The 22,553-nt window shown below is 47.9% G+C and overlaps 1 protein-coding gene across 1 annotated transcript; it reads left to right on the top strand.

The window, feature by feature from the left end:
- The first annotated feature begins 17,411 nt into the window (after positions 1-17,411).
- LOC135192984 (serine/threonine-protein kinase PAK 3-like) lies at positions 17,412-22,299 on the top strand. Its single transcript, XM_064176373.1, has 11 exons — positions 17,412-17,597; positions 17,849-18,070; positions 18,596-18,662; positions 18,979-19,042; positions 19,195-19,243; positions 19,642-19,751; positions 19,871-19,988; positions 20,388-20,487; positions 20,920-21,116; positions 21,413-21,550; positions 22,180-22,299. Exons 1-11 carry the CDS (start codon positions 17,412-17,414, stop codon positions 22,264-22,266), a joined length of 1,338 nt encoding a protein of 445 aa, XP_064032443.1. The 3' UTR covers positions 22,267-22,299.
- Positions 22,300-22,553: the final 254 nt, after the last annotated feature.

Genomic DNA, 22,553 nt, shown 5'->3' with positions numbered 1-22,553 from the left:
AACACAAAAAGAGAGTATTCTGTTAGGTAATATTTTTCTCTCTCAAATTAATCATTAAAATTATGTAAAATAAAATAAATTTAGAAAAAAAATCGTGTTTGTGTTGTTTTGGGGTTTTTTTGAATTTAAAAAAAAAGTAAAAAAGAAGAAGAAGAAGAAGATGAAACCCCTTAACTTTAGGCTCCAATCTATAGAATACCTTGCTGGTCTTCTTCCACTGACCTTATATCTGGGAATATATTCCCAGAACATGTATAGGTAATAATTACATCAAATACTCGTTTGATTTCTAGCCACTGACTGAAAGCTGACCAGACACTTCTGTTATGATTGTGGCAGAAACTAAGACGACTTTCTCAGTGATCCATCAGACAATGCAAAAGACTGGTATTGACCATTTGCTTTTTACTATATGTTATTGTTTTCTGAAGCTCAAATATTTTAGTATGTCACAGAATAATTGAAAAAAAAATTACTGCCTTTCATCCTTCTTTTTTCTTGTATGTCTTTCCACAGCAGCCTTCTTAAACATGCATAAATTATTTTATATCAAGATAGATATAAAAGCTGGGTAAGTTCATTTGTAGTTTCAGAATTTAAATCTGAACAGCATCTATCTTATGTAATTTACAATCTAGACAACTTCTTTTAAAGAAATTTAATATTAGCTACAACAACCAAAAAAATTGTTATAAGCCTAAGACATTTCATTAAAAATAACCCTTAAACATAGCATTTCTTTTTTTATGAACACACATGAAGTTGCAGTTGCCAGGATAATTACATTACACCACCTTACACAGCCTTGGTTGATTGGTTGATGACCGTCCACAGTTACACACTTATGTTAATGCCTCTGTTTCTAGAAATACGTTGTCTCATCATCCAGGTCACCACCTGCCCTATCCACCTGTTGCATGATACCTAAACCTTAGGCTGAAATCTGTACTGCAAGGACTCATTAGTGCCACTAGTGAAGTGTTTGGGACAATGAAATTCTGTCCTCTGTTGAGATCCTTAGGGACTTCTATTCATTCAGGCAAGATTAGAAGATTAGAAATAAGAAACACTCTGTGGTCACGTCACACGGTTGCAGAAATAATGTAATATTTCAGCCAAGTTTGCCGTCAGCTAGCTTAAAACAGTAGCACCTACAATGCCAATATGCTCCAAACGTTACTTCACATGGTCTGCGATGATGACCAAATCTTGAGAAAGTACAGCTATTTGAAATAAGTATGTCTCTAGAAATGGAAGAATCTTGAACTTGAGAACAAATGTGCAGAAATGTTTTATAAACTGAAAACATTTTCTATTTTCTCTATTTAATGGCAGAATGTAATGAACAAATATGCACATACTAGATTTAGAAGTAACACCTTGACCGATAGTTCAACAATACCATATAATGTCCAAACTTGATTGTAGCAAGCCCATAATCTTGATTCAGTTTATAGTATAAATTTTCCATGTGGCCCAGTGGCAGTCATGTATTTGATATACTATTTGATTATTTGAAGCAGTAAGCATGGATTCACAAAGCATAAATCATGTCTGATTGCTTTCTATGGCAACGTGAACAGGTAGGTAGATGAATATGAGTTGTCTTCTTCAGTTTCAGTAAGATTTTTGACACTATCTCCCACAACATCACTGGACCTGACAATTCCTGGCTATGCCCAGTGTACAGTTCTGCCTATCCCATACCAGTAATAAAAATTAACTAAAAATCCTGAAAAAGCAACTTTTATATCCACCAACAAATACTCAGCTGTGTCCTAAGCTGTGTGATTTACTTTACAAGGTCTAAAGACTGTTCAGCATCACATGAAAGTGTCATGTGTAGAGCTGGCAGTATAACTACCCTGGTGAGACTTCATATTGAATATTGTGTTCAGTTTTGAGCTCCTCAGTTTAAGAGGGAGAGGGATCTGCTGGAGAGGGTCCAGTGAAGGGCTACAAGGATGATGAGAGGACTGGAGGGCACTGCCTCATGAGGAGAGGCTGAGGAACCTGGGACTTTTTAGTCTGGAGAAGAGAAGATTGAGAGGGGATTTAATAGATGTTTATAAACATCTGAGAGCTGGTCAGGAGTGGGGGGACAGGCTCTTCTCACTTGCTCCCTGGGATAGGACAAGGAGCAGTGAGTGTAAGTTGCAGCACGAGAGGTTCCCCCTCAACACAAGGGGGGACTTCTTTACTGTAAGAGTCACAGAGCACTGGAACAGGCTCCCAAAAAAGATTGTGGAGTCTCCTTCCCTGGAGACTTTCAAGACCTGTCTGGATGCATTCCTCTGTGATCTGTGCTAGATTGTGTGGTCCTGCTGTGGCAGAGGGGTCAGACTCGATCTCCTTGGGTCCCTTCCAACCCCTAATATCCTGTGATCCTGTGATCCTCTGACTTATAGTTGTTCTTGTCTCACTGTGGGCATAAACCAACAGCTTAGAGATGAAGAGGGTTGGATGTCCTTAGTGGTTCCCTAAACTGGAGCAGAAGAATCCATTACTAATCTCTTGACTCCCAGAAGTTATTCTACTGAAAGATGCCAGCACCTATGTACTGCAAGTAAAAGAAATACCAGTAACTGTTACCTAATTGAAAACAAAAGAAAGCCCCACTGTGAGTGAAAAAAACCCCAAAAGTCACAGTAAATATCTAGTATTTCCTTACAAGTTATATGTTGCACATTAATCAATAAAATTACAGTTTTTGTTAGAAATCTCAAATATTGAGAATTTCAAAATATTCATTTAGTTCTTTAGTTCATTTAGTCCATAGTTATGTACAAGATGCATTAGTTCAGGATTATGTATATGTGTTACTTTACTCCAATAAAGCCTATGTAACATCATGTTTGAAACTCAGCGATATTTAGAGGTTCTATGTTCAGTGGTGACAACTATTTACACAAGGGAGTATCTACAGGCAAACGTAAACAGTGTTAAAGAATTTTCAAACGATTTAACAAAACCAGCAAAACACAAACAGTAAGCTTTTGAGAGATTCTTATGGTGCAGTATGCCTCTTGCCCTCTAGGGGGAGTCTAGAGGCACCTTTCTGCTGAAGCAGAAGGCACAATTACAGTTACAGAGTAAATAGAACCAAAACAGAGAGCTTTAATTACTAAGAGCCTTTCTAAACTACGTACTCACAAATTAGTAACTCCAGATTTCTGGGGCTGCATTATAGTCCAGATGGTACCCAAAACACTTGAAGGGTTGCTTTCAGTGGTATGGTAAACATTGGAATCTCATAGAGTTTTCCTGGAGCTCTGGCAGAGTGTTGGGACTTGCATGGTCTTCTGACCTGGTCTTAGTCTGTTCTCAGGTGGAGTTTCCTTTCAGGGCTCCAGGCTTGCCACAAGGTATGCAGGTCTACAGGCAGACATGATATCTAGCTTGGCAATAACCTGCTTTCTTTCACTACAAAAATTGTGGTGAGCTCTCTAGCTAGGAATAGCTTATTTGCTTTCAATAGCTGTAATTGCTAATGGCAGTAATACAACTTGCTCATGGACACTTAGCTCTCCTAGTCTTACCCCTTCACCATGGTCTAAGCTATCATTACCTGCCATCAGGCCTGTTCACACTGCAGCTGGCCAGTTTTGGGCTCTCATGACTACTGCATGGGCTCTTGTGCTTCTCCTTGGTAAACACAACAAAGGCACAACAAAGTTTTCAGATCAGCAAGGCTGGATTTTAAGCAGCAAGGCTTCCTGATCCCCAGGTCAACAAGGCAAGGCTTCATAAGGTGAGGATTGGCAAGGCAAAGCAAGGCAAGGCGAGGCATATCATGACATGGCAAGTTGTTTACAACTTCTGGCCTACTTCTATCAATTTGCCTGAGTCTTAATTGCTCCAATAGGCAAACAAGATAAGTATGTCCATTAACCAAACAGAATGGCACTTTTCCATGACTAACCATATTAGGTGAAACAATGGGCTTGCTTACCCAAATTTGGGAAAATAAAGGCCTTGCACAAGGCAGGCATAAGCCAGGTGTATATACCTTGTTTATCACAGGGTGTAAACAGGAGCAAAACAAGTCTGAACAAGCCCTGGACCTTAGACTCAGTGGCTCCAGGTTCTTTGTCCTCTTTCCAGCATCTCTCCTCACTCCAGAAGGGGGAGGGGGAGAAGGTGACCATGTTTGGATGTATTAGGCCTATTTTTGGCCTATCATGACACATCAGCACTTCTATTCACTTGCATGCACCATAGAAAATACTCCTATCAATATTTTATTTACAATGAGACTGAATAAGAGAACAACAAAAAATCTGTAATTCTAAGCAGATGGTTATCACAGACTGCCTGCCACAACTAAGAGTTAGTATATGAGTTTATGCAGCCTGATACTCTATAAACAATTCCTGCACAGAAATGTTAAACAAAATAAGCCTCAGGTAACATTTCAGCAAAATAATTAATTTTTAGTCCTTTCCTATTTCTTAGGGCATTTTTAAACTGTTTCTAGCTATATAACAAATAGACTACCCATGCCCACTAGCAGATGCAGAGCCTCTGCAATGCTGGGGCTCCTGAAGCAAGTTCATGGTGTTTCTAATTTTTCACTAAGTGTGAAAAAACAGTAGATCCCACCCAACAGCAGGATTACTGCAGGCATTCCTTAGACTTGACAATAGAAATTATAGTGCTGAAAATAAGATTACAAAGAAATGCAAGAAGCACCAAATGGCTTTCTAAAAACATAACTTAAATATAAGACATTGTCACTTTGCTTCCCAATCACCTTTTGAATACTGGAAACAATTGCAGAAATAGTTTCATTAAGGTGGCAAAGGTCATGCATAGGGCTATGCCTGGAAGTGGTATGTGTCTTCCAAATGGATTTGTCATTCAGTAACTTTGAGGGAGTTTAGGCAATCCTTTCACTCATAGGAAGGAAACTGAACCTTGGCGAAAAGCCATGTAGTAGTCATACACTGTTTACATTGTTTGGGCTACATGATGTTATTTCATTTTCTCTTTCCAGTTTTAACTCTAACCTTCTCAAATAAGTCATATACTGTCACTGTCTAGTTTTCTTTAAATTGCTAGTGAAAAATCACAGGACCTTTCAGTTTATGACTAGTACATAACCCAGTGTGCTAGACACTGTACCTATACAGTAAGAAGACATGAGCATCACACCAGATTGCAAAACTATTGTGACTACCAACGACGGCTCACGGCTAAGCAAAAAATGAGCCATCCATTGTCCTGGATTCAGCTAGAATAGTTAATTTTCACAAGAAGCTAGGAGCAGATAGATCAAGATATCCATACGAGCCAACTAGCCAATGAGATATCCAATAACACATTGATATCATCCCTGCTATGGAAAGGAAAGGGTGACCAGCAGACTGCATTACCTGCAAGCAACTTTAGCTCCATATTTTCACAGTGACTTCAGTCAAGAATATCCTTGGCCTTCCCATACTCAAACACTTCTTCCTTGCTTTTGATAAACAAGGTCAGTAAAGAATCTCCCTGGTCAGCTGTCTGTATTGAATACTTGCCAACAATTCACTCCACAAATTTCCCAGATCACATCTGCCTAGCAGATGTTAGAAGCATATGTGCAAGAGTCAAATAGCTGTCATTATTGAGGAAGACATCTTTTTTTTTTCTCTTACTCAAAATTATAACTCTCAAAATTAAATATTTACATTTTTGAGGATTTTCTACATTGCTCATACCTTTTTTAGCAGTACATATAGTTCATTGAAAGATGCTGAGAATAGTTTAGGGTAGCTTGCTGACCACACCCTTGTAAAATTTTACTAACAGTATAATGGTAAAATTTCCCATGAGGATGAATGTATTCATTTTAATCCAGCCCTAATTCAAACATGCAGGTGCAGTAGGTATTGTAATTTTCAGTGTCACTGCACCAGTCAGACCAAATCAACCTGAGTGCCTTTAAATAAAGCATATGCTTGAAAGCAAACATATATATTAATACACTGAACACCAGCATAAAGTGTGTTTAGTAGCATCAGTTGCTAGAGTGATTGCTCAGATAGAGTATTTCTGATAAAGGCATCACCCCTTATTGCTGTCAGTTATGTGGAGTCCATAAATTCTCATGTGCTAGGAGTACAATTAATAAGCAATAATTAAACACAAATAAGTAGTTGTGCTAGTTTTAATCAGGCTAGAATGTTTTGGTGAGAAGAACTAGATTACAGGCTGTAAAAGGAAAACAATGGTGATGTCTACTTCACTCATAAGCTTGCTGAGATGTATAAAAATATAAGTCAAAACATACATAGGACACTCGGCACTGCTCTCACTGGGGCTGCTGGCTGAGCTGCATCTCTCTAACCTCAACCTCCATTTTGGACTAATCCACTTTGTTTCCTAACCCCCCCTGGCTGAACCTCTATTCTTCCTTGGGACTGGGGTAAGGTTGAGAGGGGTAGGGGGAAGGTGTAGGGCAGCTGGGAGCCCTTCCTGGGGACTCAGGTTTCTGGGAGGGGAGTTGTGTTTCTATATTACCTTTTACATTGTATATTTCTGTCTATAACTGTATATACTGTAAACATCTGCCTGTATATTGTGCTAGCTGTAAATACAAGCTTCATTCAAATGTCCAGAGTTGGCTGAGTCTAGTCTGGATGATTTCTAAAGTGTGGGTGGGCAGGGAACACCCAAACCATCACAGTAGTTATCAGAGGAACAAAGAACTAAGAAATGTTCTAATGGTAGAAAGATTTCCCATTATTCATCCATGTAATTCAACTAATTTTTACAAAGCTAATAATACTAACAACAACTCAGATCTGCAATTGCTTGTCTCTGTCTAGCTGCAGAAAGTGGTGTGGACTGTCAGTTATTCAAGTGTTGCCTATATATTAAATGCTTAGTGTTTCTGCTACCAACGCTAAACTACGAAGGACTATGAGAGGTCTAGGTTGCACAACACAGGTTCAAGAGCAGCATTGTTAAGTACCTCTCAATAAATCCAAACAGCTGAAGACAGAAATATAATTCATTCAAATGTCTCCATCTCAGATTATTCTATCCTTGACTTCTACTTGCCTTGAATACTTCAGTTTGTTCAGTTTTTCAAATCACATTCCATTTCTTCTCATGAATCTCGTGGCCTGATTATATGTTTGTGTCACACAAATAGCTCATATGAGGTCAGTTTTCTGTTACAACAGGCTTTGTACAGAGAAACAGGAACATGTCATCTTAGGTTTGCCATTTTATATTTCACAGTGCAGTTCTCTTTAGAGAAGGGACCATGGACACTTGACATTACAAGTTTCTTTGCAACAAAAATTAGTAGTAGTTAAAAAATCTCTGATCAACATAATAACTGGGGGAAAAATAGTCATATTCAGTAGCTGAAGCAGAAATAGTTCTGAAGTTACTGCTTGCTGCTGAAGACTACATTGTGTTATCAGAAATCAGGATTGCTTCCACAGTAAAATGCAGGAGGGAAAAAATGTTAAAAAATCTGTGGAGAGTGGTAACATATGTTTCTTAATGGAAGAGGGAAAGAGAAATATGGAGGACTACACTTATGGCCTGCAGCACTTTGTGTGTGATACAGTCTTTACAGCAAGACACAGTCTGTCTGCATTGGCTGGTACAATGTTTTCACTTGTATGTTTCCACCAGTGTTTTTCACAGTGCACATGATTTGATATAGCTCCTGCCAACAGCTTTAATTTTACTTGTGCTGACTGTTCAGCAATAAAATGCTGCATTGACTATGAGTTTCTGCAATGTCAGTTCAGAAGGCAAAAGGAGATAAGGGTGTGCAACACCTTGCTGCTTGTTGTCTAAAGAGGTCAAGAGGATTTTTCCAGTAGTCTGTATGGGGCTTGAACCACATATCTTGAGTCTGGCAGGAAGCCTTCACTGCATTCACCCATTCTCTAAAAATAATGGGATATTACTTCCCTTTTAAACATATGTCATGGAGGGCCTGTACGCCCAAACAGAGGCTTCTTTATGCCTCTACCTGCCTGGACATGTTTTTCTGCCAGGACCCCTGGTTGTAAACAGCTTATGTAATAAACACACACCTAACTCGTGTATCCCTGGGGTCTGCCCATGTGATCCCCATGTTTGAGAGAGTCCAGGCAAAGAGCTTCTACCTATTATGGTAAGGTTTGGATTACTGCCAACCTGATTGGTCACTATGGTGGCCAAAGGGTGAATTAATCTCAACCACAGTCCATAAAGAGGGATGCACAGGAGAGCCATGTGTTCGGATCTCTTCAGCTCAGCACAGCTCAGCTCTCTGACCCACCTGCAAGGATCAGCCATAGCTCTGACCTTCACCTAAGCGCTCAGCAGCTCATACTCACACGCTCGGATGCATTGCATAGCTCCGATGCTCTCTAAGGCACAGACCTCACGCTTTGATTCAATTCGCAGCTAACCTGACTGTGTACTTTAGAGGCAGAGCTCATTTAAGCCTGCACATGATACATATAAAAGGAGCCGATAGAATCTCCTAAGACCAGCTGTGCATATCTGCAAGCTATATCACTATCAGGACCTGATCCTGTTCTTGCAATTATCTATGGTGCTCAGTCTCCCAGAAGCCTGGTAAGAGAACCAGGAAGCAGACATCTGGACTGTCTGCCCATACACACAGCCTGCTAGCTGTGAAAGAACCATGCCAAGAGCCAGCACGGACATCCGTCTCCTGTTCCTGGAATCCTGCCAGCTGATAATCCCTGGATGCAGTATCCAGGAGAAGACAGCAGCATCGAGGCATAGACCATCCCACGCCAGGAGAACAAAGGTTAGAGAAACCTGTTTACCCCAGAGATTGGGAAGATTTATCATTTCCTCCTCAAGCCGGGAAGATTCCAGCTCCACAGAGCCAACAGACAGACCCCTGGAAGGCCAGACACCGGGCACAGGCTGTGACACAACCCCGGAGGGTGATCAATAATTAATAACAACACTTATAAGTAAAGCTTAAATTCCTCTGTAATATAAGTAACCTCTGCCTTAGAGCAGACAGAGTTTCAGCCCCTCTGCTGGGCAAGTATCATAGTTCTCAAGCAGCACTAAGTCAGAAGGGAAATACCTCTCTCTGTTCATAGTTGATGTTTACAAGTTATTGACCAAATCCCTGTATATATTATAGCCTCATTGTTTTCATAACCTTGCACAAAAGAACTCAAAGTTATTACACAGTGGTTGGGGGTGGCAAGAGTTTATAAATATTAATTTTAATAAATTAATTTTTATATAAAATTTATACCACCTCAAATTAATTTCTCACCTCCGCCAAATAGGCGTAGGCACAGAGAACCCCCTCTGCAACGACATATTCAGCATAAAAGAACAAATTGTGAATTAAAGCCACACTTTTTACTGAGGCACTTCAGACCAGTTCTGTTAATCACAGAACCACAGAAATGTGTAGGTCCAACCAACAACCCTACTCTACAAGGTGCACTCTAAAACCATATCCCTAAGCACCACATCCAAACAACTTTTAAACACATCCAGGGCTGGTGACTCAACCACTTCCCTGGGCAGGCCATTCCAATATCTGACCACTTTTGCTGTGAAAAACTTTTTCCTAATGTCCAGTCTCAAGCTACCCAGTCTCAGTTTGAGGTCATTCTCTCTTGTTCTATCACTGTTTACCTGTGAGAAGAGATCAGCACCAGTCTCTCCACAACGTCCTTTCAGGTAGCTGTAGACAGTGATGAGGTCTGCCCTCAGTCTCCTCTTCCTCAAACTAAACATGCCCATCTCCCTCAGTCACCTTTCATAAAATTTATTCTCCAGGCCCTTCACCAGCTTTGTTGTCCTCCTCTGCACTCACTCCAGCACCTCAGTATCCCTCTTGTAATGAGGTGGCCAAAACCAAACACAATACTTGAGGTGTGGCCTCACCAGAGCAGAGTACAGGGAGACAATCACTTCCCTACTCCTGCTGGACACAGCATTTCTGATACAAGCCAGGATGTCATTGGCTTTCTTTGCCACCTGGGCACACTGCTTGCTCGTGTTCACTTGCTTGTCAATTACAATCCCCAGGTCCCTTTCAGCCAGGCAGCTTTCCAGTCACACTGCCCCAAGCCTGGAGCATTGCTTGGGGTTGCGGTGACCCAAATGGAGGATGTGGCATTTGACCTAGTTGAAGCTCATGCCCTCTCTACCCTCGTGGTAATCAACACTCCACATAACTTGGTGTCATCTGTGAACTTACTGATGACACACTTTATGTCGTCATCAAGCTCATCAGTAAAGATGTTAAACAGAAGTGGTCCCAAAACTGAGCCCTGTACGACACTACTTGTCACCAGCTGCCGGCTGCATTTAACCCCATTGACCACCACCCTTTGAGTCCTTTCATCCAGCCACTCTTTATCTATCAGAGCTGTGCTCATCCAAGCCATGAACAGCAAGTTTGTCCACGAAAATTCTGTGGGGAACAGTGCTAAAAGCTTTTCAGAAGTCTAGGTAGACAATAGCCATAGCCTTTCCCTCATCCAACAGTCAGGTCATCTTGTCATAGAAGGAGATCAGGTTTGTCACGCAGGACCTGCCCTTCATAAACCCGTGCTGACTGAGCCTCATCTCCTACTTGCTCTCTATATGATGTGTGATGGTGCTTCAGATGACCTACTCCATGAACTTTCCCGATACCAAGGCCAGACTGACAGGTCTGTAGCTTCCCAAATCCTCCTTCCTTCCTTTCTTGTAGATAGGTGTCGCATTTACTACCTTCCAGTCCAATAGCACCTCCCCACTTAGCCAGGACTCCAGGTAAATAGTGGAGAGTGGCTTGGTGAGCACATCTGCCAGCTCCTGCAGCACCCTTGGGTGTAGCCCATCCGGCCCTGTAGACTTGTGTGGGTCTAACTGGCTTAGCACATCACTGACCACTGCCTCATTTATTGCAATGACCTCATTCTGATCCCATGAGGTGCTGAGGTGACTGAGAAGTTCATCAGCATCCTGGCTGGGATCAGCAAGAGTGTGGACAGAAGGACAAGAGCAGGGATTGTTCCCATGTGCTGGACACTGGTGAGGCTGCTCTTTGACCCCTGGGTTCAGTTTTGTGCTTTCACTCCACCAGCCACAGAATGAAGATAAGAGACCCCAAGTGCCCTGCTAAAGCAGGCACACCCAGGTCGGGTTGCACAGGACCATGTCTAGGCAACTTTTGAAAGTCTGTCTTAGACAGCCAAGGCAGTCAGGATGCAAGCTCACAGCACCAGAGGTGAGCTGGGCAGGGAAATCTCAGTCTGGGCAGCTGGGAGGGCTTCCTTTCTCAAGGGCTCTGGGCATGTCTTCCAGCTGTGCTCGGGCCAGCCCTTGCCCATGGCCTCTCTTTATCTTCTAGCATGCCAGTTGCTGCTGCAGTCCCAGGAGAGGGAGTAGGTAGACATCCCCAGCTCCTTCCAGAGTACTGCAGCAGAAGCAGGGCATGGCCATGGAGCTGGACACCTGCTGCCAAGTCTGCCTGAAGAGCTGTCAGGATGCCACATGGCCACCATGGTGTGGCAGCTGATGGAGATGCCTGTGCAGCACCGCCACAGGGACCTTCTCTCCCATCACTTGCAGGCACAGCATGCAAGAAACTTTGGCCTTGAGCATGGTCTGCCTGGGAAGCCTTTAGAAATGGCTGTGCAAGCCTTGCTGTGAACACAGTTGGTGGGCTTTAGGTGTCTGGAGTGTGGAAGGATTTATCTGACCTGATGTGTCTCAAATCCTACAGCTTGGTGAGGTGACAGAGTCAGGGAGCTTCATGCAGGGAAACCACAGCCTCTAAGAGGCTGGGCACAGGGAGGCTTGCACCTACCAAAGGAAGATCTTGCACCTCTCCACTGGCCCCCTGCATGCTTGTTGCATAAGGTGGGTGCTCAAGTCAGGAAGAGATGAATCCCCTCACTTTCCGCCCAAGGCATCAGAGATCAGAGAGGCTTGGTGCAGCTGCACTTATCTCTTCATGGGGTCACCACTTGAGACAGGTTGTTACAGGTCCAAGAGCAGGCACCCTGACAGCCCAGTCTGGCTGCAGGTCTGGGTCGCTGCACTAAGCAGGAGAAGAGGAAGGCCAGGGCCAGCCCTGGACCAAATCAAACTTCCTTCTTGATGGCACAGTGTCTGTTCTAGATCTGGATGCTTGTCAACAGTGAGGAGCTTTCCTATTTCCAATATCTGTGCTTCCAACAGTGCCCACATGAGAATGTCCCCAGGCTGGATCAGCTCCTGCGAATGGGAAGCTCCTGCCTGCTCCAAATGCTTCCCAGAACTACTCAGTGCAAAGGTGGAGACATTCTGCTTGGTCTAAGTGTCCCTGAGATTCCCATGGCCACTAGCACTGGACTGAAATGCCCTCAGGGTAATGCTGAGAGAGCAGCAAAGCTGCAGGCCCAACCTGGCCAGCAAGCATTAAACATCCTGTGTCAAGTGTCCAGCTGGCATGTACAGGGCATTTCAGAGGCGTGGGCCAGGCTACCACACACCTCCAACTGAAGCAGACTGCAGAAGCAACAGAGCCCACAGGCTGTTCGAGATGTTCTCCAGTCTCATGACTCCAAAGAAACGGACTCCAAAGAGAAGAGCTTCATGTGCAGAGGTGACCCACATTTCACTGCTAAATGGCAAGTGCCCACCCCCAGCAGGAGTCACAGCAACATTCAATATGCAAAGTGTCAAGAAGCATCTCCTCAAAGTTCCACCTTGTGGAATATTCATTAAATGAGAGAGGTATCACCTGTTCTCCCCTAAATGCCACTGTGAGCTGATTTTGCTTTATGGCTGCTTTTTAAAACAAATCCCAGACTTGTCTTAGGGAAAACCCCATGGTTTCTTCCATTCCCCATGGAAATGGGGAATAGAAACTCTGTTTTCACAAGCGGTCCCATGGGAAAGATGAGGGGCAACAGGTACAGGTTACTCCTGGGGAGCTTCCAACTAGACACAGGGGGACAAGTTTTCCCAACGAAAATAATCAGGCAGTGGAATAATTTCACTGGGGAAGTGGTGGAGTCTCCAACGTGAGACACTTTGGAGATTTGGCTGGAGAGGAGACTGGGTCATCCTGCCTAGACCATGCTTTTGCCAAGAAATGTTGTTCCAGGTGATCCCTGGGGTCTCTGCTAACCTGGGATTCTCTATCCTGTGGAGTATCTACACAGAGACTCTCCAATAATGCTCATAGAATCACAGAATGTTTAGGGTCAGAAAGGATCTCTCTCAGCCTCTCCCATAGAGGCGGTGTCCATCACCTTCATGGCTCTCCTCAGGACCCACTCCAACACTCTGATGTCCTTCTTATGTGGGACAACAGATCTGGAGGCAGTGCTGCAAAAGTGAGGTCTTAGCAGAGCAGAGCAGAAGAGCAGAATTCCCTTCCTCTCCTGCTGCTCTCTCTGCTTTGGGTGTAGCCCAGCACACAGCTGGGCTGCCAGCAACCACCGCTAGCTCATGGGGAGTTTGTCATTAACAGATACCCCCACAAGTCCTTCTCCTCAAGACTGCTCTCAAGCCACTCCTCACCTGGCTGGTGTTAGTGCTTGGGCATTGTCCCTACCCTGGTGTAGGTGCCCTGACCCTCAATTGATGGTGTTCCCAGACTTCTCTTTTGGCCTGGTGCCCATGAGTGTCTCAGTTGACCTCAGGCACCAGTCTTTTGGCAGTTAAATTGAAACCTTTCTGTTTAGGGACCCAAAAGTGATGGCAGAGCTGGGACTTCTCTGCTGTGAGAGCTGGTGGTGTTCAGCCTGGAGAAGAGAAGTCTCCAGAAAGACCTTCCCATGGCCTTCCAGTGCTAAAAGGGGCCCAGAAAAGGACCCACCCATTTAACTTCTGCAACAAAGCCACCACCCCTTTCCAAGGCAACAGGAGCAGGACAGTGAGAGATGCCACCACAGCTCACAAACACCTTTCCCTAGCCCTCCCTTCTCCCCAGGCTCAGCTCCGCTACTTCTTTGCTACACCTTCTCACACTGAGCCATGCAGGAAGATGGGAAATGGGCTCGTGCTCAGTTCACACGTTGCCTCTGCTGCCCCTTCCTCCTCAGCACAAGAACTTCTTACATTCTTCCCCAGGTCCAGCCTGGCCTCCATCCCACAAGGCACAGTCTTCCATGAGGAGCTGCAGCTCTTTGCAGATGCTCCAGCATGAGTCCTTCCACAGGGTGCACATGCTCAGAAATAGCCTTGGGTGCCTTTGGTGAGATGTAGTCCTGGCAGCTACAGACTGCTGCAGTGTGGGCATCCCTTGGAGTCCTGGCCTTCCACGCCACACCATGGTCTTCAGCACAGGCTGTGGGTGAGATTCTGCTCCCCTGTTAATCTCTGTGGGCTGCAGGTGGTCAGACTGCTGGCTAGCCATGGAGCTTGGTGTCTTCGTAGCTGTTCCTCTCACATCCCTCTCCTCCACAACTTTGTCAGTCCCATGGACACTGACATTGAGGGCACCCTCGGCAAGCCTGCTGATGATGGCAAGCTGTGTGGTGCACTAGACTCACTTGAGGACAGAGCTCCCTCCAGAAGGCTTGTGACAGGCTGGGGAAATGGGCCAGTGACAGCTGCACGATGTTCAACAGGTGAAAGTGAGAGGTCTTGCATGTCGGTTAGGCCAACCCCAGGCACAAACATAGGCTGGGCAAGGAGTTACATAGAGCAGCCTTGGCAAAAAGGACTTGGGGGTATCAGCTGATGACAAGTCAACAGCAGCCAGCAGTGCCCTCATGCAGGCCAGAGGACAGCTGTGTGCTGAGCTGCATCCAGTGCAGTGAGAGTAGGGAAGGGATTCTGACTCTGCTCTGCTCTGCTCTGCTCTGCTCTGCTGAGACCCCATCTGGAGCACTGTGCCCAGTTCTGGTGCCCACAGCATAAGAGGGACATAAAAGTACTGGAGCAGGTCCAGGGGAGGGCCCAGAAGATGATCAGAGGGCTGCAATACTTTGCCTTTGTGGACAGGCTGAAAGAACTGAGGCTCTTGAGTGTGGAGAAGAGAAGGCTCCAGGGAGAGCTTAGAGCTGCCTTCCAGTACCTGAATTCAGCTATAAGAAAGCTGGAGAAGGACTTTTGAGGGGGGCTTGTTGTGACAGGACAAGAGTGGATGGACTGAGCTTGAAGAGTGAAGATTTAGACTGGAGATCAGGAAGAAATTCTTTACAGCGTGGGTGGTCAGAAGCTGGAAATGGACCCTCAGAGACCTTAGCGCTGCCTTCCAGTATCTGAAGGAAACCTTTGTGAAGGGCAGAGGACGTTTCATAAGGGTGTCTAGAGACAGGGCAGGGGACAATGGTTTTGGGGTGAGGAAGAGTGGGTTTGGACTGGATCTTACAAAGATGTTCTTCAGCACAAGGGACAGGGTTGCCAAGGGATGTTGTGCATGATTCCTCCCTGGAGATGTTCAAGGCCATGCAGGATGAGGCCCTGGGCAGCCAGGTCTACTTAGAGGTGTCCCCACCCATGGCAGGGAGGTTGCAGTAGATGGTCTCTAAGGTCCCTGCACCCTAACCCAAAGGTCCTGTTGGCTGCTGCTTGTGTGCATCCTTGTTCCCGCACAGTGGTCTGACAGGGACACAGGTTCAGCTGCTTCTGCATTGTCTGAGCTACTCCTGGAAGTCCAACAAGACCAAATGCAGCATCCTGCACCTGGGTCAGGGCAATCCCAAGCACAAAAGAAGGCTGGGTGAGGAGGTACATACAGCAGACTTGAGGAGAAGGGCTCAGGACTGAGGACAACTCAACAGCAGCCAGCAACGGTTGTTGGCAGCCCAGAAGGGAGCTGCGTGCTGGGCTGCACCCAAAGCAGCTTTTGTATACCTGAAGGGGGCTACAAGAAAGCTGGGGAAGGACTTTTGACAGGGGCTTGTGGCCTGATGAGGGTGGAGAGACTGAATTTAAACAGTGGAGATTTCGACTGGAGATCAGGAAGAAATGCTTTACAGTGGGGATGGTCAGAAACTGGAACAGGATGCCCAAGCAGGCTGTGGATTGCCCATCGTTGGAGGTGTCTGTGGCCAGCTTGGATGACACCTTGAGCACTCTGGTCTAGTGGATGTGTCTCTGCACATGGGGGTTGGAACTTTCAAGGTCCCTTCCAACCCAACCGACCCCACGGCTCCACGAATCTGTTCAGCAAGAGGTTATGGAGCATGAGCACTTGTGGTGAGTGTCTGGGACAGAGGAGAGCTGCCCAGGCCCTCCGTGCTTAGGCGCGCAGGGGCCCGGGCAGCTGCGCTGATGTCACAAGCACACCTCGCAGCGCTCTGCTGTGATGCCACTGCCCTGCCGCCTCAGGAGCAGGACCTGACGCCTCGGCGATCGCAGCGCTCTCCCGGTGCGCAGAGCACTCTCCCGTGCCTGCCCTTGCCAGAAGATCCTCTCGGGTAGCTGCCCAGGCAGTCGCTGCGTGGTGCTGCAGAGATGGCAATGCGGCTCCTTGCTGGCGTTGCCTTCCTCTTGGAGTGGGCCACTGCCGCCGGTTCTTTCCTGGACAAGCCCTGGCTGATGGCAGGGCTGTTGGCAAGTGAGTAGAGGCTGTTAGTAGAGAGAGCAGCGAATGTGCCTGCTGTGTGTCTGTGCTCTCGCAGCCTTCCTCAGTGGCCCAGCCGGGTCTTAAACAAGATCACCGCCGAGACACCTCTGGTTTGCTGGAGCTCCTGGCTACAGCAGTGCCAGGGCTAAGGGGCACTGTGGGGAAGCTTTCACGGGGAAACACTGCCAGCAGCTCGAGAGACAGGAGAGTGACAAAGCTGCTTTAGGAGCTCCTGTGCAGAGCGGGAAGCATTTTCTTGAGCAAGTTTCTACTTCTTTGACTTGCTGGCAAAGCAGGGCAGAAACTAAACAGCAGAACTGTGCCAAAAGAACAACCTGGTAGAGCATTGTCCTGTTGCCATGAGTGCCAGTGCTGCTGGAGGGCTGCTGTGAAAGAAAGACGCCAGCCCTTCGGGTGTGCTTGCTCTGTGGGGCTGCCCACAGCAGAGGCTGCCGACGCCTCTGATGCCTGTTCCCTTGCTCCTTGCAGATCAGATCGGCCGTGGATTCAGGGCAGCCCATCCCTCGGTGAGTGAGGAAGTCTCCTTTGCTGCTTCTAGAGGGGTGGAGGAGAGAGGAGCGTGCCGTGAGGTGTGCTTGGAATGTGTGTCCTGCCATTCCCTGCTCTGGCCAGAGCAGCAGCCCCTTTCTGCACTTGCCTGTCACAGCTGGGTGCTGCACCTGACTCTCAGCCCAGCTACAAGCCTCTGTGTGTAGGCAGCTCTCTGACAGTGTGCTCCAGTCCAGGTGGGCAAGGGCAGAGCTGGTAACCAGCTGCTACAGGTGGGGAAGGCACAAAGCCAGAGCAGGTAACCAGCTGCCAGGTGTGGCTGGGTGTGATGTGCTGCAAAGTGAGACCGACTGAAGGCTGGGGTGATTTAGTTGTCCTTAGCCACACTGAAAAACATCAAATGGATTCACAAGACAGGGTGGTGACAGCCACTCATGCTCCTGTCTGTCCACAGGACTCGGGGCCAGGAGCAGAGAATGCTGGAGCTGCTGCTGGCTCCGACGAAGAGGAGAAGGGCTTTGGAGAGAGGCCATACAGCTCTGAACATCAACCTCTCAGGCTGCACCAACCTGGAAGTGTAAAATCAGTAAGTGCCAGCCTTGGTCAGCACTGGATTTGGTGTCTTTCAGGGGCATGCTTCTGATCAGACAGCCCTTGGCTGAAGACTCCCAAGGCTACAGTCCTGCCATGACCTGAGCCAACTGCACCTTAGAGCTGAGGCTCGCAGGACTTTAGCCATGTCTAGACTGGTTTCTGGTGGCTAAGCAGACTGAAGTGGTGGGTAGTGATTGCAGCTCCCAAGCGGTGACTGTCACCTGTGCTCCTGTCTGTCCACAGGAGACACCACCAGGATCAGGATGCCTGCTAGATGGATTGGCCTCTGCTGACGAGGATGATGATGGAGCAGGTGGCTATGAATACATGGACTATGGCAGAGAGGAGCCTGCCAGTGATACATCCGAAAGAGTCAAGGATGTCGAGGCTGAGGATGGCGAGAACTGGGATGATGATTATGAGCCCCTGCCTGTTGTGGTCCCGCCATCTGAAGAGAGAAAATCAGTAAGTCCCAGCTCTGGTCAGCACCATGTTTGGTGTCATGCACAGTGAGAGGTTTCTGATCAGGCAGCTCCCGGATGAAGTCTCTCAGGGCTAGAATCCTGCCATGACCTAGTGTTTCACCAAAGCCACTGACAGCAGCACAATCTGTTGCCTATGTCCCGTAGCCATGAGTCCCCTCGGAATCCTGGGACAGGGAGTGTGAATTCATCACAGTCCCAGGAAAAAAGTGGCTGTGTGTCTTTGAGTGTTGCTGGTGAGAAAGGGAACAGCTTTGCCCAAAGCATCCCTGCAGCCTCTCTGTCATCACTGCAGAGAGTCACAGTCCCACACAGGTGGCCATTGTGCCCCTGCCATTGTGCAGCCTGCCACTGTGCCTCTGCAGTCTGGGACAGGGAGAGCAAACCCACACAGCACTAGAGCCCTGCATGTGGCAGAGTGGATCTTCCTGAGGGTCTGCCCTCCAAGTGCCATTCTGGTGCAAGACTGCAAGCCTCCTTTCTGACTCTAAACCATTTCTCGTCACAGGTGTGGGCATCCTACAGCAAGAGGTGCAGGCAGCAGCAGCCAGATGAGGCCTCCCTGGACAAGCTTGGTATGTGTCCTGTACTCCTGTCTGAGACAGCACTGCACTTTGTGCATGCCTCAGGACGACCCCTGCCCAATGTTCATCCTCAGCTGAGTGCCAGCAGTCACTCACAGCTTCCTACACAAGCTGAGAGCATACTTGGAGGCAGCCAGAGCATTCTGGGGCTTGCTGCTGCCTCTGAGGGCAGCTGTGCCTGGGCTGGGTGTGCCTGAGCTTCCTTCTGCAGCCAAGGCAAAAGCAGAGATAGTTTCTGCTTGAGTACAAGGCTGTGAGCTGCTCTGCTGCATCTTCAAGGAAGCCTCTCGAATTTTGTGTCTTCCAGGGAGCATTGTGAGCATGGGAGAGCCTGAGAGTAAATATGCTGAAGCCGAAAAGCTTGGCCAAGGGTAAGTCCAACCACAGCTATGTCTTTGAGGCACCTGTAAATGGCAGAGGACACTTGGAGCCACTGCAGGCAGCAGAGCTCTCGTGTCTGGGCTGCCTTTTGCTCACAGGCACTAACCCCCTTCTCCTTTCTTTGCTGCTCTTGTGCTCCCAGGAGCTATGGAGCTGTTTATCGTGCTGTTGAGATGGCCACAGAACGAGAGGTGAGTGCCAGGAGTGCCAGCAGCTTCTGCAGCTCTTCATTGCCTTCCCCAGGACTGCAAACTGGGGATGAGGTTTTCAGGTCACCCTCATCCCTTTCCTCTGAAAGTAGCACCAGAAGGCAAAATCCATCCACTGCTCTCTTCAGCTGCTCAGTGAAAGCTCTGTCAGAGCAAGGGGGTTTCTTTGCTGCAGTAACTCCACATGCCTTGTGTCCTGTGAGTAGCACCCGAGGCAGCAGAGAAAGGGGAGATTGTCATGTATGAGGGTGAGCTCCTGAGTCTCGGAAGGAGAGAGCTGGGCACAGCTTGCCTATGGCTCCACACAAACACTCACAGTGAGTCCATGCTGGTTTTGTGCAGCAGCCTGCTGAAGCTCATGGGTTTCAATGTCACTGCAGGTGGCCATCAAGCACATCCGTGTGGCTCCAGAGGACGAGGAGTATGTGATAAATGAAATCCTCGTGATGCGGGACCATAAGAGCCCAAACATCGTCAGCTACCTGGACAGGTGAGTGCTTCTGTTCTCACCAGCTGAGGGATCCTCTGCAGAGTGCCAGCCAGAGGTACTCCCTGGCAGAGAAGTGACCTCTTGAACACTGCTCTACTCTGCCACTGTTTTCCTTCCAGCTATCTGGTGGGTGCTGAGCTGTGGCTGGTCCTGGAATATCTGGCTGGAGGCTCCCTGGGGGATGTGGTTAAGGCAACCCAGATGAATGAAGAACAAACAGCAGTGGTCTGCAGGGAGGTAAGGGCTGCCACCTGTGCTTCCAGACATTGGGATAGGGTGGTCCTTCTGCACAGGTGGGTAGAAGAGGAGAGATGGCATCTTCAGAGGCAATAGGGCTTTTCTGTTTTGGCCAGCCAGAGTTTGCCACAGGGAAGGAGGCAGCACAGCCAGTGCAGCAGCAGCCACTCTGCCTGTGCTTTTGGGGGATACTCTGCACCAAAGGACAGAGTGGGCCTTCCTGTGGAAGGTCATTCCTCTGCTAGCACTACAGCAGCAAGCTATGCCTCTGGAGAGCACAAGACTCTGACATTGCTCACAATCCATCTAGAAGTGAAATCTCCTAGCGCCCTTTGCTAGCTCCTGGGATGAACTCAGGCCATGGATTTTTTACCCTCCTGTTTCTGTCTTATCCCTCAGTGTCTGCAAGGTCTGGATTGCCTTCATTCCCACAACATCATCCACAGAGATATCAAAGGCTGCAACATCCTGCTTGGGATGGACGGGTCTGTGAAACTGGGTAAGAAACCTTGGTCAGGGGCTACCTTCCCAGCATGTGGTGTGGGACTGCTTCTGACCAACTGCCAGGTAGCCAGAAGTGATGGCTGTGGCAGTGCCTGGAGCCCTGCTGTCAGCTGAGAGTGCAATTCCAGCATGCAGAGGAGGACAGGAAAGGAAACAAGCATGGAGAGTGGCTGTGGCTTGGGCAGCTCCTGTCACAGAGAGGGAGTGACAAGAGTTCAGGTGTAGTAAGGCCACTGCATGGAGCTGGAGGCCTTTGTAAAGAGATGGGTTCAGCAGGGCTTTGGCTGCTGTGCTGATAACCACTGCATGGCCGCTTCTGCTGGCAGACCCAAGCGGATGGCCCTAGCAAGCCTGGGTGCAGAGGGTGTCTCTTTGGCTTGCTGTCCCCATTCCTCCTGGCTTTAACAAGGCTTGGTCTTCTTCTCAGCTGATTTTGGCGTCTGCGCTCTGCTCACCCCTGAGCAGAGCAAGAGGACCAGCTACGCTGGAACTCCGCACTGGATGGCTCCAGAGATCCTGAAGGAAGAGCCCTATGGTGCCAAGGTGGACATCTGGTCCCTTGGCATCACGGCAGTGGAGATGGCCGAAGGAGAGCCTCCCTTTGCCAGCGAAAGTGACAACAGGGTAAGGGGCACAGCAGTAGATACTGTTGTACAACTGGAGCAGCTTTGCTGTGGGGAAGTCAAAGACTGGTGCTGGTGACTCCTTGAGTCAGCCAATGCAGTCAGCATCAAGGCAAGATGCTTTTGACACTGGAATAGCTGTGGCTGCAGCAGGGTGGTCCAAAACCGTCATCTCTATGCCTCTGCCAGGGAAGAAGCTGCCCTTGAGGCTGGGCCTGAAAGAACTGACAGGGGTCTGGAGGAACATTTGTGGATCTGAAAGAAGCAGATGAAGTCTTGTGCTTCCTCTTCATCTAGGTGTGTGATCTGCTAGCTGCTGGTGAGACACCAAAGCTGCAGAACCCCGAGGAGCTCTCTGCTGCCCTTCTCAGCTTCCTTCAGTGCTGCCTGGAGGTGGATGTGGACAGGCGCTGGTCTGCCAGGGACCTGCTGCAGGTAAACTGCAAAGCAGCTGCAAGTGCAGGGAAGGGTTTCCTCAGCAGCAACACTTGAAGGCATCTGTGGACCCTCAGGTGCAATGATGCCAGGCAGGCCCTGCTCCCATGCAAGGCAGAGCTGAGCACCTCAGCACTTCATCATGTATCTGCCTGCTCTTGTCTTGCTGCTGAAACTCTGCACCTCAGCAGCCTTCAGAGCAGCCCTGGGCCTGGACCCTACTGGGATAAACATGTCCTAGAGCTGTTGAGGTTCCCTGAGCAATGGCTGATGCCCCTCAGCCTTTGTGACAGCTAAAGTAGCCCATGGCTTTAGGGAGCAGGAACCAAGGAAGGGTTTTGAGCATTTGAGCTTCCTGGAAGCTACAAGGTCCTGGCACAGCAGCAGCATTCGCAGAGGTCTGGCAGGGCCAAAGTCCCAGTCAGCTGAGAATACCTTGAGAAATGGATCGGCAGCACCATGGACCATGCCCAGCGTGGTAGCAAGGGACTGGGCAGGGAGACAGAGGGGCAGGTGGTACCCTCAGTTCTCTTTGTGCCTATGGCTGGGAAGCAGGGGAGCACTGCCTGAGCCTGTGGGCCCCTGAGTTTGGACAGAAATGGTTCATTTGTGTTTCTTCTTCTGCACAGCACCCATTTGTGACATCAGCGGGGCCAGTCTCCAGCCTGATCCCGCTGATCACTGCAGCCAAGGAAGCCAGGAACAGCGGCCATTAGTGCCTGAGGCCGGGTCCTGCTGTGACATCTGGGAGCAGGACTCAGGAGAACAACTCGGCACAGCCTTGGCTCTGGTGCTGCAGCACGGAGGGACAACTTACAGACCCGTCCTCACAGTCTTGGCCTCTCCAACATAAATAGGATTGTTAGTGTTCCCTAGGAATAGATAGGATCATTAGTGTTCTGTAGGAGTAAGTAGGATAAGTTGTGTTCTGTAGGAATAGATAGGATAAGTTGTGTTGTGTAGGAATAGATAGGGTAAGTTGTGTTCTTTAGGAATAAATAGG

This window comes from Pogoniulus pusillus, chromosome Z, assembly GCF_015220805.1.
Source record: "Pogoniulus pusillus isolate bPogPus1 chromosome Z, bPogPus1.pri, whole genome shotgun sequence".
Lineage (NCBI taxonomy): Eukaryota > Metazoa > Chordata > Aves > Piciformes > Lybiidae > Pogoniulus > Pogoniulus pusillus.
Note: the sequence above shows the minus strand (reverse complement) of the source record. Positions and strands in the feature narration are given on the sequence as shown.

Excerpts from the sequence above, each read along its gene's own strand:
- LOC135192984 (XM_064176373.1), top strand. The coding sequence starts at position 17,412 with ATGGATTCACAAGACAGGGTGGTGACAGCCACTCATGCTCCTGTCTGT. Across the intron at positions 19,043-19,194 it reads GCCGAAAAGCTTGGCCAAGG|GAGCTATGGAGCTGTTTATC; the intron begins GTAAGTCCAACC and ends TTGTGCTCCCAG. Across the intron at positions 21,117-21,412 it reads CCAGCGAAAGTGACAACAGG|GTGTGTGATCTGCTAGCTGC; the intron begins GTAAGGGGCACA and ends CTCTTCATCTAG.